General features: G+C 42.8%; 1 protein-coding gene across 1 annotated transcript; it reads right to left on the bottom strand.

The window, feature by feature from the left end:
• Positions 1 to 843: 843 nt before the first annotated feature.
• On the bottom strand, positions 844 to 8,897 carry rsph3 (radial spoke head 3). The gene is made up of 9 exons (XM_071369624.1): positions 8,608 to 8,897; positions 8,125 to 8,212; positions 7,890 to 8,031; positions 7,618 to 7,763; positions 6,963 to 7,166; positions 6,156 to 6,318; positions 2,619 to 2,705; positions 2,082 to 2,188; positions 844 to 1,017 (listed from the first exon to the last, which is right to left on the bottom strand). The coding sequence occupies exons 1-8, from the start codon at positions 8,718 to 8,720 to the stop codon at positions 2,112 to 2,114; spliced, it is 1,020 nt and encodes a 339-aa protein (XP_071225725.1). The 5' UTR covers positions 8,721 to 8,897; the 3' UTR covers positions 844 to 1,017; positions 2,082 to 2,111.
• Positions 8,898 to 18,352: the final 9,455 nt, after the last annotated feature.

The raw sequence follows: 18,352 nt of genomic DNA, 5'->3' as shown, positions 1-18,352 counted from the left end.
TTTAATACCACACAATCATTCTAACAAAATAACTATGGCGTCATAAACAAACAAGAGCAAGATATTAGATGCACGTGTATATTTGTTTGGATTGCCATTCTTGTGTTTCTATTTGTATAGTTGCGTAATAGCGCGCGTCAGAAGCAGACACCCTGTAAAACTCAACCTAGGAAACGCTGTGAACGGGTTGGGGAGGTTTCATAAATGGAAACGGACCAATAGTTGAGTAGGATCAAAATAGAACAGTATATATCAGTGATAAACGCTGAAGTGCGTGCACTAAAATGCCAGAACGCATGCATTCTGTGGGACCGAAACAGCCACTTGTAAAGAGGAAATTGTTTACAATCTATTTATAAACAACAAGGATCGTGTACATGTGTCCTGAAACACAGATGTACTGGACTTTCCAGCATTTGTCTTATTGGTTTAAAAATAAATAAAATAAATAGCATAACGGTATGACCGCAAGAGCTAATGTTTGGTAACCATTTTCAAGTACGCAATATTTTGTTTTAGCAGATTACTTTCAAGTTAAGGCACTAGCACAAATACTATAGGATTGTTGTTGAGGGATGTGACTTTTTGTAAACCGGAATTTAGTGATTGAACACCAGTATAATTTCAAGAGACATACAATTTGGGGAAAATTACTATACCAGTGGGGAAAATAAGACAAGTCACCAATTGCAGATTATGGGCTACTGAAACACAAGCCTACAACACATCACATCAAAAGTCAGTAAACTCTGTCTACAACACTAAGGGTAAGGACAGGAAACTAATAGGCTATAAAAAGCACTGTCCATGAAACCAGAGACTAATGCGATTTGTGGAAAATGCTAAGAGTTAAATCTATAGTCTTTATTGTAGACAGTTGTTTGATATTTTCAAATCATGAATATAAGTAGAGTAAATCATTTTTTCAATAACCATTTAATGTACTGTGTTGCACAGATATGTAGAGATTTTCCTTTCGCCATTCAGCTCCTCAACTTTTCATTTGAAATGCATTCCCTGTAAAGAAAACAGACCAAAAAAAATAAATACAATATGGTTTGTGTTAACTTTCTGGACACAGTAGCAGCAACAGAGATTAACTTTGTAATGGATTACATTACGTACAGTACATATGATTAAAGGTGCTGTGCTGCCTGGGTTAGATTAAACACTTTAAAATAATCAAATTGGTGTTCGTTCAGAATATCAACCAATAATGTGATTGGATTCTGTTTGGAGAAAGACAGAACTGTCTGAATGGAGAGGAATGCCCAATATGTCATCTTGATGGATTTTTGCATTTAGCCAGGACCGTTGGATTAACAACAACATGCTGATGCAAATATTTGTATTTATAAACACTGTGGCTTTAGACAGCACAATCAGATCTGGGACCAGACCGGCTATAATAGTATGGGTTATTTACTGTATATGCAATAGCAATGAGTCGTTAGGTGTAAAAACAGTGCTCTAAGCCTCTTCTATTCTTACAGATGTGTGGTTAAAAACATTAACATCAACCTGCTTTATCAGTCACTCTACCATCCTGATTTTGATTGTAACTCAAGGGAGGAGCTGTTAAGTGGTGTAGGCCAGCATGTAGTACATTTCTCTAAGGACCGAATCATAACTTGAAAGGGTTCTATCTGGAACCAAAAGGAGTCTACCTGCAACCAGAAATGTTTCTTCAAAGGGTTCTCCTATGGGGACAGCCGAAGAACCCTTTAAGCGTGTAGCTTGAAATCCAAAGATTTGTATGAAAACTTGAGTTATGCAGGCATGCATTTCAAGCTACATGCTTAAAGGGTTCTTCGGCTGTCCCCATAGGAGAACCCTTTGAAGAATCCTTTTGGTTCCAGATAGAACCCTTTCGACAGAGGGTTCTACACGGAATCCAAAAGTTTTGGATTCAGGCCTGACAGAATGGGGAGGTCTCTTTCATTCAAACTAACACACTCACAGCATCAATGGTTCTGGATCCAATATCAAATACATAGCCTTAAGAAGCATACAGGCAGTGGGTTTATTCATTTGTTTATACCATCAACAAATGCTGGTTCTTTCGAATTGGCTGATGTTACCTGTATGTCCCCCCATAGTGGTACAGGCCCTCATTGGGTGGAGTGGTCGTGGGGCTGCATCTGCTGGAACAGCTCCAGCCTCTTCTGGGTGACATCATGGATAAGCACTGAAACAAATACGGAGAGGGTATGCTATAACTCTTTGGTCTGTGTCGGAGTACCCTGGTGGGTTTAACCTTCATGGTTCTAGTACCCCTTGTGGACATAACACAGATATAACATAAGCATTACACGTGTCTTTGAAATGGCATTTTATAGGTTGCTGTTGCATCAATGGTCTTTGTAGGATATTTGAGTTCAGAACTGCAGCACTGTAAATGCCAGGGGGGTGGTTCTCTAAATTACAATAGCCTCTGTAGTATTAAACAATAGCCACTAGATGGAACCAAAACAATGTTTATCACCAGTTAAATCTCAAGAGGGCCTCACAGCAAATGCACTTCTGTGGTAGGCTTATGGGAATGTGACAACTGCACAGATACTAAGATTTAAAGTATTGATATTTGAAAAATCCCAGAAGTGCATTCATCCACTTACTGTCCAGCACTGCTCTTGCCACATATCTCTTCTCCAAAGTGTTACTGACATGAGCCATCAGCCACGGGAAGAAGCCAGTCTCAATATCTGTACATTAGAGAAGACCAGAGCACACACGTGAAAAAAAACTAAAAACACATTGAATGTTAAACACTGTAAATATGCATGCATCTTTAGAACCAAATACTTAATATGTTGGTACTCGAACTATACATAGGGAGAATCTCAATTGCATACTCCTTGCGTCCTCTCTTCTCGCCTCCTCAAAACCCATTGGATGAGAAAGCCAGATGTCCCTCCCCTCTGACCTTCACCTCCAGGAGGCAAGGAGCAAGGACGCGAGGATTATGCAGTGAGATTCTTCCATGGATCTTCACGTGGACCCGAGGAAGACCAGCTGCTGCCATCGCAACAGCTAATGGGAATTATTTTGTTTTTATTTTTTAGACTTTGTTTTTATTGTAGGAACACAAAGAAAGTAAAAATAAAGTAAAATAAAAGAACAAAAAAGATCTGGCAGTTACAGTGCGTCATACCTTCATCATCATATCAGTTACAGTGCACGTCATACCTTCATCTTCATATCAGTTACAGTGCACGTCATTCCTTCATCATCATATCATCATATCAGTTACATTAGCATCTTTGAATTAGACCTTTTCCAAGTATGAAACCCATTCTTCCCAGTATTCTTGACCTCTCTCCTGTTGAGTTCTTAAAGCAAAGGTCATACGCTCCATGTGGTGTATTTCTTCTACAATATCTATCCATTGTGTCACTGTGGGAGGGTCTTTTTGTAGCCATTTCCTAGTGATAGCCTTTTTACTGGCTGCCAGTAGGACCTTCAAGAGGTACTTTTCTCTATTGTGTAAGTTATCAGGTATTTCACCCAAGTACAAAGAAATTAATGTTTGTTCTATGTCAAATCCCATTATTTTTCCAATGTTAGATCTTATTTCTCCCCAGTAAGTTTCGATTGCGGGGCAAGTCCAAAAGATATGAGAGTGATCCACCCTCAATAGACAGCATTCTCTCCAACAAGGGTGTAGTGAGCCAGTCTGTTTTGATTTCAGTTTAGGTGTTATGAAGAAACGTATAACATTCTTCCAACAGAATTCTCTCCATGATCTTGAGTTGGTGGAGCTTTGTCGAGTCTCTAATATGTTCAACCATGTTTCATCAGTTATTTCAATGTTAAGTTCCTCCTCCCATTTCTTTTTAATATAGTTTGTAGATTGTTTCTTTGAGGATTGAATACCCAAGTAGAGATTTGAAATATTTTTTTTGTTACTCCCCAAGTTGTATGCATTAGTGAATACTTGGATTAATTTTGGAGGTGCTCGAGGGTCAGTCACTTTTATCTCCCTTAAGAAATAGTGTCGAACTTGTAGGGGTCTGTAAAAATCTTGTTTATCCAAGCCATGTTTTTTACTTAGGTCCTGGAAGTTATCTAGGTCCCCATTCCTTATAATTGTACTGAATGATGTGATGCCTTTCTGCGTCCATTGTTTAAATCTGCTGTCCTGAGTTGCAGGGATGAAGCTGGGGTCGTATGCAGGCCAACTCAGCAGTTTGATCTCTCTGTCTAAATTATTTTGCTTAACTACCCTAAACCATGTCTTCAGAGAGAAATTCATCCACTGATTTTGTCTATTGTATATTTCTTTTACCATGTCCTTATTTCCCAAAACTGACTGTATGGGTATCTCTGTCAAAGTAGTCTCCATGTCTTTCCATTTGGATTTCGATTCTGAATTGCACCAACACACCAGAGGTCTCAATTGGGCCGCCACATAATAATCTTTAAGGTTTGGTAAGGCCATACCCCCACTGTTTTTTGGTAATTGTAATGTTGTATATCTAATTCTTGGTCTCTTACTGTTTCAGATAAACCTTGATATCCGTTTATCCCTAAACTGTTTAGGCGGGATTTCTATGGGCAGTGATTGGAACAAATACAGTAACCTTGGCAGGATGTTCATTTTGATTGTTTCAATTCTACTACTAAGATCTAAGGGAAGTGAATTCCAACGGTCTAGGTCATCATATATTTTCTTGTTGATGTGATCGTAATTCATGCAATAAAGTTTGGGTGTATCTTTTGGTAGATATACTCCAAGATATTTAATGGATGAAGAGGTCCAGGTGAAGTTATACCTACTCTTCAGCTCTTCCTGTGGGGTATAATGATATACTACGGCTTGGGTCTTGTGTACGTTAAGCACATAGCCTGAATATGTTCCAAATGTTTGTAAAACTTCCATCAATCTAGGTACACTTGAGCCTGGGTCTTTAAGGAATAACAGAACGTCATCAGCATACATGCATATCTTATGTTCACTGCCTCTTATTGTTATTCCCTCTAAGGTTGGGTCCTGTCTTATTGCCTGTGCTAATGGTTCGAGGTACAAGGAGAAGAGCGTGGGTGAAAGATTACAGCCTTGTCTTGCCCCGCGCTCTAATTTTATCGTTCGTGTCAAATGTCCATTTATCTTTATTCTAGCGGTCGGACACGAATACAGTGTTTTGATGCACTGTATCACTTCTTTGTTGAAACCAAATCTTTCCATAACTTGGAATAGGTAATCCCATCCCACTGAATCAAATGCTTTTTCTGCATCTAGACTGATTAATATTGCACTTGTCTTATTCTGAGTAATGTGGTCCATGACATGTAGTGTTCTCCTTATATTGTCCTGTATCTGCCTATTTTGTATGAAACCAGTTTGATCTCCGTCAATCAATTCTGGGATTATGTTCTCCATTCTTTTGGCTATTATTGATGCATATAGTTTATAATCTGTGTTAAGAATTGCGATAGGTCTATATTAACTGCATTCCTTCTTATCTTTACCCTCTTTTGGGATTACAGATATGATGGCCTCTCTCCATGACGGTGGGAGACCCCCCTCCCGCAGAGTGCAGTTAAAACAGGCCTTAAGTAGAGGTGCTAATTGTTCTCTGAAGGTCTTGAACCATTCTGAAGGGAAGCCATCAGTGCCCGGAGACTTGTTGACTTTTTTAAAGATACTGCTTTATTAATTTCTTCGTTGGATATTTCTAAAGTTATTCTATCATTTTGCTCGGTCCCAATTGAGGGGAGATAAAGTGAGTTCAAAAAGTGCTCTATTGTCTGTGCATCTGCCTTCTCTGGTTGCTTGTACAGATTTGTGTAATATGATTCAAATGCATTCTGTATTTCATCTAATTTGCATGTGATCTTCTTTGTTTTGGGGTCTTTTATTTTGAAAATGGTATTCTGTGCTTGTTGTTTCCTGAGTCTCCATGCTAGTAATTTGGTTTCCTTTGAGCCTGCTTCATAATATCGTTGTTTCAGGAACTTAAGCTTTTTCTCTACTTCTTCTCTATAAAAGCTAATGGGAATTCTAATAAAATACCAAACTAATACCAGTCTTGGCAGTCCTCTCTTGTGCATTGAACGTCTCATGTAGCACCACCTCTTATGTAACTGTCTAAAGGAAGTTGTTGGAGGAAAGGGTCAAGGGACACTCCGCAGGGCCCTGGGGGAAGACTGACCTCTCTCCACAGGGTCGTAGAAGTAGCCGTGTTCCCTCAGCGTGGTGTAGACCGAGGGGAGCAGGTCGGCCAGGTAGTGCTGGGCAAACGCTCGCGCCGCAATCTTGTCCGCAGTCTCCATCTCCTTCTTCAGCACCTCTCGTTGCTGGGTGATCCGACGCTCCTGACCAGAGAAGAGAGATAATGAAAGTCATGGTTCTGTTTCCCTCCAAAGAGTCTGTCTGGAACCTCATGCTATGGTGTCTGAGCAGGTATCGAACCCAGGTCAGGGATTGACATTAAGGGTTGCCTTATTGCCTGGGGAAAGTGCCCTGAGCAGTCGCTCAAGTTAAGCATGCTCTGAGGTTGCTCCATTCGTCAGGCGTTTTATTTTACTTGACTGATAACAACCAAAATGCAAAGAATTCCAATAGTCTGGTCTTTCTGATTCCTCCCCTGTGTGTTGGTAAAAATAGCTACTTTAAAATGTTCTGGCAAGTTATCATTATTTTGGGGAACCCCAAAATACTGCTGACTTGCCCAATGAGCGATTGCCTTTCAGACCTTAATGTCAATCCCTGCAGGCTGATTAATTGGCACTGGCTTCCCTAGTGAAAGCCTAGGCATTCACTCAGGAAGCAAATGTTTTCAGGTCTCAGGCAAGCAGACCACCACTCAGCACCCTAACAAACCACCTCTGTTGCACTATTGAGAGTAATGGACATTAACTTTAAAAAAATAATCTATCCCTTCATTTATATTTGGCCTGAGAATTGGTTACATGTATCCGTGTGGCAGCAGCCATGTCTGGTGGTCCTGTTCCTGTACCTTCTCCTCACGGTGGCGTCTCTCTTGCTCCTCCAGCCGCTGCACCTCCACCAGCTCGGCGTTGCGGAGCTCCTCGAAGGCACGCTGCTGTGCCCGCAGACTGGCCAGCTCCTCCTCCTCCATGACCTCCAGCAGGGCCTGCTCCACAGTCTTCCCCACCAGCACCTCCAGCACCGGGCACACCTCCATGTCAAAGTCAAACAGCTGCAGGGCAAGGCAGGGGACATGGGCAGGGAGGGGTTAAAGTGGGTAAAAAAAAAAAAGAGAGGGTTAAAAGTGTGTTGAATACGTTTTCAAATATACTGTTTCAACAGATGAAACTACACCATTTAGAACAATGCGGACTGTGAAGAGTCACACCCACACAGGCACACACACATTGTTATATTATACATGTTGTATTGTAGATATGTAGTGGTAGAGTAGTGGTGTAATAATGTGTTGAATGATGTACTGTTTTGTTAATATTTTTTCTGATGTAATCGCCTTAATCTTGTTTGGAACCCAGGAAGAGTATGGGGATCCATAATAAATACAAATATATGCCTAACGTGTTTTCAACCTGTTGCCAATCCATTTGAAGGAAGCTCCTTCACAAATGTTGAATTGTTTTCATTACACAGCAATGAAGAGAAAAAATAAAAAGACGTAATACCTCTCCCTCCTCTATCTGTGTGGCCACATCTTTACCGGACTTGGCAGGAATGAAGAGGGGGGTGGCCGGTTTGTCCAGGAAGGCATCGGTCTGGCACTCGACGCTGGTGTCCTCTCTGCGATCATTCAGCTCCTCAAGATAAAGCTCTGAAATAATCCAAGGAATTATTTACAGCTCTGGAAATAATCCAACCTCTGTGTTGTCCTATCAATCAACAATGACAGTAGGCAGCTGAGATGTTGTTCTGTTTTACCCATAGATTTAGGTTTTACCTGTCTGTACATCTATGTGCTTCCTTCCCTCCAGAGCCTCTGGAGTCCTGGGCCTGAACTGCTCCATGGCACGCTTCCGAGCGACCGATCTCCTTCTGGACTCCTGCTGTCTCTGGACCTCAATAGGGTCAGGCTGAGCTGCCTGGCCAATACATAATGATACAAGATGTAATGGAAACATTTTACCAATGTGGTTATCACTTTCAATATCTGACTTGGTGAGCTGGAAACTCACCACTGGTAGGATGTGCTGGGCATATGTGTTTCCCCTGACAACACGTCGGTCATACATGATGTTTCCATAATTGCTTTGTCCATCACTTCTGCATGACAAGGAAACAGGTGCTAAAAAAAAAAAATCTATGTACAATCTTGATTAAAAACGAATTAGCATACACTTATCCACAGCCGTGCACTAATGCAGTTACATAAATGCACCAGGTTTTGCACCTATTTTTTAATCAATCAAGACTGGATAGCGTACTTATTGAAAACCTGAACACTTGCAAGCACTATTTCAGCTGCCTGACCCTGCAACACATACAGTACAACAACTGACAGGAATCGAAATGGAACTGACCCCAACTCTGCTATGCTGGCAATATGCTAGCTACCCATTTCATTATGCAAAAAGTGTACTTGTTTACGCTGCTGAAGTGAGCTTTTGGCTAAACTGTCAGTTACTGACAGCATATGTCGTTATGACTATCAAACTTACTGCTCCGCGACGGGCTCTCTGTATTTTGTGCGGTTTTGAACAGGTCTTGGGCGACTGGCGAATGTGTAAGTCCCGTTTGGAGCCTCCTTTTGAGGCTGTAAAACGGATGTCATTCTTTGACTTACTGTTAGCAATTAACTAATCTCTAACTAGCAAAATTATTCTAATAAAAACAAACCGTATTATTTGATAAAAACATTAAAACTGGTAGCTAAATGAAAGTGAAGAAGAATGTCTAGTTGTTGATGTTTGTCATAGCAACGATTTCCAGGAAGTGTAACTTTGCTGTTACATCACTTCCTCGGTTGCCAGCTAGTAGTTTTGTTTTTTTGGTTGGGGGGGCTAGCAAAGAAAGGCATTTACATTTTATGCAGGACTGACATATATTCAGCTCAAGTAATTTCATTTTAATATGATGGTCTTCCACTTCACTCTTATGGACCCTTATGTACAGTTCAATAATAAATATAATCCTATGCACTGCAGTATGGAAAAACAAAATCTTTACTTTAATTAAAATATTGCCTAATAAAATGCATTTAGGAGAAAAAGCTCATTATAAAATTATATTATATAGTTTATATACAGAAAAAGCAACAATGTTTATTTTATAAATGTTATTCAAGTGGTACCGTAGTTGTGTAAATGTAATGGGATGCATCTGCTCTTTGTTACGGTTTTGTTGGTTTTGGAACGGCCCATTATTTGATGGTTTAAGAAAGTTACATTTTGGCTCTGGATTTCAGACTCTTCCTCTTCATCCTCATATACCTCCCCCTCGGCGATGGCATCCTGGTTCTCCAATACCAGGTGATTCAAATTGCTCTCTGCCTCGGTGAACTCCATCTCATCCATGCCCTCCCCGGTGTACCAGTAGGAAGGCCTTGCGACGGAACATGGCAGTGAACTGCTCAGAGACACTTAAACAGCTCTTGGATGGCTGTATTGTTGCCTATGAAGGTGGCGGACATCTTGAGTCCAGGGGGTGTGGTGTTACAGGCAGCAGTCTTGACGTTGTTGGGCATGAAGTGCATACTGGGGAAGGGTACCATGTTGATGGCTAGCTTGCGGAGTTCGGCGTTGAACTGTTCATGGTAGCCGACACCAGGTGGTAATGAGGTCTCCGTAGGTGGGCATGGGGAGCTTGAGCTTGCGGAAGCAGATGTTCATTACGCCCTCCTGTAGTCCTAACATGGACCATTGATGCCGTTCAGGGACCAAGCCCACAGACTGAGGCGGTGCGGTCTCGGATGCCACAGAGTTCCCCAGGCCTGAGACAGCAGGTCTGGTCTCAGGGGCAGTTGCCAAGGTGTCCCAGACAACAAGGACAGGAAAAGGCTGATCAGTGGAAAAGGGGGGAATGCGTAAAGCTCCGACATGGAGTACCACAGGGGGCAGTGTGCATTGTCCAGGGAGGCAAACAGGTCCACCTGCGCCCTCCTGAACTTTTCCCACAGGTGCTGCACCACCTGGGGATGTAGGCTCCAGTTTCAAGGCGGCGGGCCCTCTTTCGATAGCATATCCGCTGCCACATTCAGGATGCCAGGTAAGTGCGCTGCGCATAGAGATGCTAGACGTCCCTGAGCCCAGAGAAGGAGCTCCCCGTGCCATAAGATAGAGGAGGTGAGACCTCAGTCCACCCTGATGGTTGATGTAAGCCACCACTGTGGTGTTGTCCGTTCTCACCAGGACATGTCTTCCCTTCAGATGTGGAAGGAAAGACCGCAGGGCCAGCAGTACAGCTCGGAGCTCTCGTGTATTGATGTGCCGGCCGCTCCAAGGGGGTAGGCAACAGCCACTGACCAACCTGCCCTAGGTCACACCCCCCCAGCCGAGCTGGGAGGTGTCTGTGCTGACCAGCTCCCGGCGCCACATCCTCAGCATCTTCACCCCACCTGAGAGAAAGGAGCAACAGCACGGTGACAGTGGCGCTTCGGGTGCAGCCAGTGGGAGTTGAACCACCGTTGAAGAGGCCGGAGATGGAACAGGCCCAGGGGAATCAGCAACTGGCGTTGGCAGGTCAGGGCGGCCCCTGCCGAAAGTGGTCGAGGCAAGATAAGATCGCCTGAACTCTCCTGGTGGGCAGGTGTACTCTCATTAGGACTGAGTCAAGTTCCATGCCAATGAAGGCCACACTCTGGGTGGGGGTCAGATGACTATTCTTGTCGTTTACGTAATGCCCAGCCCGCCGATGTGGGTCAGGAGCATATCTCTGTCTAACAGGACCTGGGTCCTGGTCGGGGCACAAATCAGCCAATCGTCCAGGTAATTGACGATCAACAATCCTCGGGATGCGAGAGGTGCCAGGACAGCGTCCATGCACTTTGTGAAAGTGTGGGGTGCCAAGGAGAGGCCGAAGGGAAGAACCATGAATTCATTAGTCGTTCCTTCGAAAGCGAAACGGAGGTACTGCCAATGAGCTGGGTGAACAGGAACATGGAAGTACGCATCTCTCAGGTCCAGTGTCACAGCCCACTGATCCCTGGACACGTCCTGCAACATGCGGGCTGGGGGCAGCATGTGGAACCTCAGAACCTTCAAGTAACCATTGAGGTTGCGGAGGTCCAGAATCGGTCGAAACTCTGTCTCTTTTTGTGACCACAAAATAAGTGTAGTAGAACCTACCTAGCCCCTGAAGGACGGGGGCCGGCACCGGATTTGGAGCATTGTGGACAACACCCAGGGGGACTCCACACCCTCCTCCCACTTTGCCCTTTGAGAACGGGAGAAGCGGCTGAGGCCGAGGAAGGGTGTGTGAGGGGTCCTGCCGGGGCCCACCTCTCCTCTGGCGCCCCGAGCGCCTGGGTCCCTCAGGCATGTCCCTCTGGCAGTGACGGTTGATAGGTTGTTGCTCCACCGCACGCTGTACCCTCCCCGCTGTCGTCCCTCAGTACGAGGTGATGGGGCAGGAGAGGGACCCCACCATAGTTCGGGTGCAGGTGGGTGGCAACAGTCCGTCTGCCTTGAACCCGGGACCTGAGGAGGCAGCATGAACCGCCTCAGGGTCTCCCGGTCCCTACAAACCTTATCGGTCTGCTCCAGAATGTCATCAACCCCGGCACCAAACGTCAGCCCTGGGGTAATGGGGAGAGTGGAAAATGTGCTCTGGGGAGCAGCTGGCAGATGGGATTGGGTCAGCCACGGATAGTTCCGGGAGGTAACCACCTGCGCTATGGCCCGTCTGTTGGCGCAGGCCACATCCCTCTGGAGCAGGGAAAGCATGCAAGACACCTCCCTCGCTTCCCGGAGGAGTTCCTCTGTGCTCTCCTGCAGCCGGGGCAACAGAGTCTGCTAGTAAGGCGGCCAAGAGAGCAGAGGGAGCCATATTTTCTTAACTCTTCTTGAACTGCACTGTTGGTTAAGGGCTTGTAAATAAGCATTTTACAATAAGGTCTACACTTGTTGTATTCGGTGCATGTGACAAATTACATTTGATTTGATTTGATATTTGGCTTTCAAATCTGCATCAAAGACTCGGGGGATCCCGGCTTCAGCCATGTCATGTTCATGACCCGTCAGGTTCATGACGTACGCTATTTTGGGTAGAGAAATTTAAAAAAGCGTTGCTATTCCTGCACCTGTCTCCTATCATTATACAACGTGACAGGTGATTCTAACATGTATTGACTCAGGGAATTTAACTTTTCTAATCAAGATACTGTTTTATTTTTCATAATTGTTTTATACATGTTCTTGAACTTTGGCATTAGAGAATTGTGTATATTGTTGACAAAAATGACTTAAGATTTTAAGGATCGGCCCCTTTTTAAAAATTTCACCACCCCCAAATTAACATACCCAGATCTAACTGCCTATAGCTCAGGCCCTGAAGCAAGGATATGCATTTTCTTTGTACTATTTGAAAGGAAACACTTTGAAGTTTGTGAAAATGTGAAAGGAATGTAGGAGAACACATTAGATCTGGTAAAAGATAATACGAAGAAAAAAAAAAACAACGTTTTTTTGTGTACCATCTTTGAAATGCAAGAGAAAGGCCATAATGTATTCCAGCCCAAGTGCAATTTAGATTTTGACCACTAGATGGCAGAAGTGTATGTGCAAAGTTTTAGACTTCCAATGCCATTGCATTTCTGTTCAAAATGTTGTATGAAGATTGCTCAGATGTGCCTAATTTGTTCATTAATAACTTCATGTTCAAAACTGTGCACTCTCCTCAAACAATAGCATGGTTTTTCACTAGTTACTGTAAATTGGACAGTGCAGCTAGATTAACAAGAATTAAAGTTTTCTGCCAATATCAGATATGTCTATGTCCTGGGAAATCCTTGTTACTTACAACCTCATGCTAATCTCATTAGCCTACGTTAGCCCAACCGTCCTGCAGGGGACCCACCGATCCTGAAGAAGTTTAAATCTATTTGAATCCCACTATATAACAAAATGTGGAAAAATTCAACGGTTGTGAAAACGTTCTGATGGCACTGTATGTACATAAGTGGTATACTGTATCCTGAATTGACACTTTGTTTAGCATTCTAAACATTCTCACTGTGACCAGGAAGCAGTTGTGGTCTCATACTAAACAGAGAGAACACTAGTCATGCATGAGTGTAATGAAACCACATTTGAAATGTTCTTATTATGCTCTGCTTATATGGCGTTAAAAAAAAGTCTTATTAACAAAACTATATGAAACTGTAACAAAATGTGCATGTCAACCGCATTATCAGTTCTCTAAAGGTGTCTGCATACAGGTTTGGCTTGCTCCTAGCAGAACTCGGCTAAGCAAAGGAACGTCTGTGCTCGCATACTCCCTAAAGACATTTGCTTGAAAAATGAGAAAAGAAAACAATATTTCTGTTGTAATTCCCTCTTCAGCCACCGTAGCAACAACATAGCCATAACACCTCAAAATAGTCTGAATGAATCTGATAAAAAAAGTAATTCATTTAAATGTTTTTGCAGAGGTCTTAGTTGCGCAATTTTACATCTAAGATGTTTGGTACATTATTAGTCATCTCTCATTGAATAACAAACACTTCATTTTTATTTTTATTTATTTATTTTACCATTATTTTTCCAGGTAAGTTGACTGAGAACACGTTCTCATTTGCAGCAACGACCTGGGGAATAGTTACAGGGGAGAGGAGGGGGATGAATGAGCCAATTGTAAACTGGGGATTATTAGGTGACCGTGATGGTTGAGGGCCAGATTGGGAATTTAGCCAGGACACCGGGGTTAACACCCCTACTCTTACAATAAGTGCCATGGGATCTTTAATGACCTCAGAGAGTCAGGACACCCATTTAACGTCCCATCCGAAAGACGGCACCCTACACAGAGCAGTGTCCCCAATCACTGCCCTGGGGCATTGGGATCTTTGTTTAGACCAGAGGAAAGAGTGCCTCCTACTGGCCCTCCAACACCACTTCCAGCAGCACCTGGTCTCCCATCCAGGGACTGACCAGGACCAACCCTGCTTAGCTTCAGAAGCAAGCCAGCAGTGGTATGCAGGGTGGTATGCTGCTCATTGAAGAATCCGTCCATAGTTCCCACTCCTACTAGTAGTACTGTTGACCAATCACAGAAAAAGGGGCGTAGACTTCGGCTATCGCATTTTGACTTGCCCCAAAAAATACCTGCTGAACACCAAAACAAACAAAAACGTCAAGAAAGTTCATAATATATGAGCTGTCACGCCTGCTCCCGCTCCCCCACCCTACCCGTCTTTACACGCACTTGTCACCATCATTACGCACAGCAGCGCTCTTCACGTGGTTGATTGCCCCTCTATATCTGTCTGTTCCTCTGTCTGTTCCTCGGTGGTGTTCCCTGTGTCCTTGTTGTTATGTGTTCCTGTCCAGACACTGTTCCTGTTCTGTTTTGTGTCTGTCAGTTATTAAACCTTCACTCCCTGTACCTACTTCTCATCTTCTGTGTCGATCCATTCAAGATAGCTGTTTCGAATGGAAAGCATGAGACAAACCTAATCTGCGTTTACACAGGCAGCCCAATTCTGATATTTTTTTTCCACTAATTGGTCTTTTGACCAATTTTCAGAGACGATCTGATTGGTCAAAAGACCAATTTGTGGAAAAAATATCTGAATTGGGCTGCCGGTGTAAATGCAGCCTAAATAACCCCAAAAGTGAAAGAAAGGAATATATGCCACAGGAAGTAGACACAGGTTAGATCTATGTAGTGACAGAGGTGAAACCACTGTGGTAAAAGTAAACATTGCATTTCCATGCCTTTGTTCTATGCCAGTGATTGGCTGCAACTATGCAAGTTTGTACAAACAGTAATGATGCAATATTTATGGTTACACTCTATCTTTTAAATTAGGTTCTCTGATCCTCACCACTCACACACAGACATTTTCTCCATATTTAATTGTATTTGTGAATGTGTATTTATATGATGTAGTGTACCAGGTACCTGCCTACATTCCATTATTCATATTCAAACCATAGTTTATATATTTCCAACCATTTCATCCCATTCAGTCTATTCTTTATTGTGTAATTGTTGTTCATGTATGTTTGAACAGTTATTGGTTCATTGATAATGAATAGCCCTCCCACCAATTTGGCCTGGTAATTATGTGTGGGAGAAGCACACGGTTTTCAGTGCAGGCAAGGATGGATGACATGAGTGTCTGTATCTTTACACCTCCTCTCAATGTGACTTTTATCCTTGTTTTTTAAATCTGTGTATTTATTATATTTATGGAAAATAAAACTAATATTTTTGAGTAAATCCTGTTCCAGTCATATTGTAAACCTTTTTAATGTGAGAAACGTCAGCCAGCTTTGTCACACTATCCCTTCTGTGTTAAACTTATACGCTATGGTAAAGCAAACATAATTGCTTGTTTTTTGTTTTGTGTGTTATTAGCTAAAAACGTAACAGAAAGTGTTACAACACTAAGCAAATTAATTAGGCTACATCAGTTGTGAGGGTCATGGGGTCAACATTTACATGATTAATGGGAAAGAAAACCTGCCGAACACCAAAACGAACAAAAACATCATAATATATGTACAAACTGCTTCGACTGGAAAGCATGAGACATGCCTTAGGCCGCGTTTACACAGGTAGCCCATTTCTGACAAGAGCCCAATATAGCCCAATATAGCCCAATATAGCCCAATGGACACTTTAATAAAAAATCTCAGAAGGGCTATCCCTTTACGTCCTCCTTTGAATAGCTGGAGGGATAGGGTCTCCCATTCATTAAAAGTATGTGATGCTGTATTGATGTTTGTCGACCTCCTCCCTCACCCTCCCTTCACCCTGTTCTCTCTCTGGGTGTACATTGTTTACTGCTGTCACCGGTCATTAAGGGTTGTAAAAGGGCACAGCCTGGTATTGTAGTGTGCCTCTGCTCATTAGTCATTTCTGTAGACACCATGTTCTTATACTGACGTAGAAACATCCATTAATTCTGTCAATCACTCAGTCTAGCCCTTTACAAGGCTCAATAGCTGCGTTTACACAGGCAGACCAATTTTCATATTTTTTCCACAAATTGGTATTTTGACCAATAAAATCAGATCTTTTCACATTAGATCTTTTTCAAAATGTTTTTACCTTTTGTAGTTGGATGTATAGAGGTAATGTGTGCAGGTACAGTAACCTGGCTGACCCCTTTCTCTGTAGTCTCAATCTCAGCCTCAGTCCCCATCATGCTTTATTCCATTGTTATCTATGGTCAGTAAGGCTCATAATGGTTAGGTTCAACATAAAACATTGGATCTTCATGTGCTGTTAAAAATACATGTACTGTAATCACAGGTGGTTGGTGGCACCTTATTTGGGGAGGAAGGGCTTGTGGTAACAACAGGACATAAGAACATTTTTCTAAAGTCAGGTTGTGTCACGCCTGCATGATGCTAGTACCTCAACTATCAAATATCAGATGTATAGCGGCAGTTAGGCTAGTGGTTATAGCAGGGCAGCCCCAGATCAGCTGTCCTGTAGGTTTTCAGTCCAACCCTAATTGAGCATATCTGATTCAGTTAGTTAAGGTCTTGTTGAGCAGCTAATCAGTAAAATCAGGTGTGTTGAATTAGGGTTGGACTGAAAAGGACGGAAGCTCTCCAGCAAGAGGGTTGGGCAGGCAGCCCTGGTCTACAGGACCTGAAAAACATCACATTGCCTTTTGGCTATAGCTTCATATTCTGTTCACACAGTCCCCAGAATGTGTTCAGAAAACAAACAGCATGCTTTGTGTGTTAATCCAGCTCTTTTCACCGCTCTCTTTCCCATTGCTTAAGTATTGTAACGACATTTGCCAAAAAAATAATAATAATATGGTGGGTGCTTATATTTGTCCTCTTTCACACATGTGCAAGTGTGTATTAATACGCATGACCCTGGAGCAATTAGTGTTAAGTGCATTGCTCAAGGGCACATCAACAGATTCTTATGGACGGTCACATTGCCCTTAGTCAGTTACTCTCTTTTCTCATCACGGCTACTGGCCTAACAGGCATCTTGGATTTTAGGAAATTAATCATGCTCCTAGTAAATTCATCTAGGAAAGATTCTAGGAAGTCTAGGAAATTAATCCTCCTTGGTGAGAATAGTCATGAGTAGGTAAGGCCTTAATCACAGTTAAATTAATACTTTAGTCCATTAAGGGTGTTTGCCCTGCAGGGAAATGAAAGCCTACTAGAACTGAACACCATTAATAAATTAGAGACCAACGCTAAGAGAGGAAACCTCAAACTAAAAAGTTGAGAGGAAAGGGAAGCCATGGCATCGGATTGGCTCAAGACAGCCACGACAACAAGCAATTCAGAGAAAAACCAAATCCGTCCACGTGATCAGTCTGGTTTCCTCTTCTGCGAGCCACCAGCCAGAACATGCTGTTCTCTTAATGAAGGCTGTTAGATTGTGTTGCATAACTGGCCTAAAAAGGAGAAGCAAGCCGGGCCTAACTGGTCTAATACTCACATCCCCGACCCTGCATGGCCCATATTAGTTCCTCATTAATGCATTTGTAACGGGTGTTGTCGTCGGATGAGGAATAATCGGATCAAAGTAATCGGTGGTAAGTGTTCATGCTTTTATTTAAACTGAACACTATAACAAAGAGAATGAACGAAACCGAAACAGTCCTGTCAGGTGCAGAAACACAAAACAGAAAATAACTACCCACAAAGCATCGGTGGGGAAAAGCTATCTAAGTATGGTTCCCAATCAGAGACAACAATAGACAGCTGTCCCTAATTGAGAACCATACCCGGCCAAAACAAAGAAATACAAAACATAGAAAAAGGAACATAGAATGCCCACCCAAATCACACCCTGACCAAACCAAAATAGAGACATAAAAAGCTCTCTAAGGTCAGGGCATGACAGCATTTGCTAATGGCGTAGTTGAATGGTGAGAGGAAGTCCATCTAACCTAGCCTGGTTCCAGATTGGTTTGTGTGTTCTTAGTGTGACAATGGTAAGACAACGCAAACAGTAAGACAACGCAAACATCTACAAGCCTACAATCCTTCTAAAATGGCTGTGTTAATGTTGGTGGAGCCCATGGGATGAACTGAGAAAGCAGTATGGCTTATGTATGTATGGGTGCTCATCTCTTGTACTTGCATGCGCACAAGGTTGTTTTTGAGTGGAACTGCGTGCTTGGGGTTGCAATGACCAATCGATTCTAGCCAGCTGCAAAGTCACAGGACTTGAGTGCTCCTAGGGCTTCCCTCCCCCCAAAAAATAATCCCCCCAAAAGTGTACAGACTTTAATAACTGGAGAACAAAGTCACAATG

The sequence above is a fragment of the Salvelinus alpinus genome, chromosome 27, assembly GCF_045679555.1.
Source record: "Salvelinus alpinus chromosome 27, SLU_Salpinus.1, whole genome shotgun sequence".
Lineage (NCBI taxonomy): Eukaryota > Metazoa > Chordata > Actinopteri > Salmoniformes > Salmonidae > Salvelinus > Salvelinus alpinus.
Note: the sequence above shows the minus strand (reverse complement) of the source record. Positions and strands in the feature narration are given on the sequence as shown.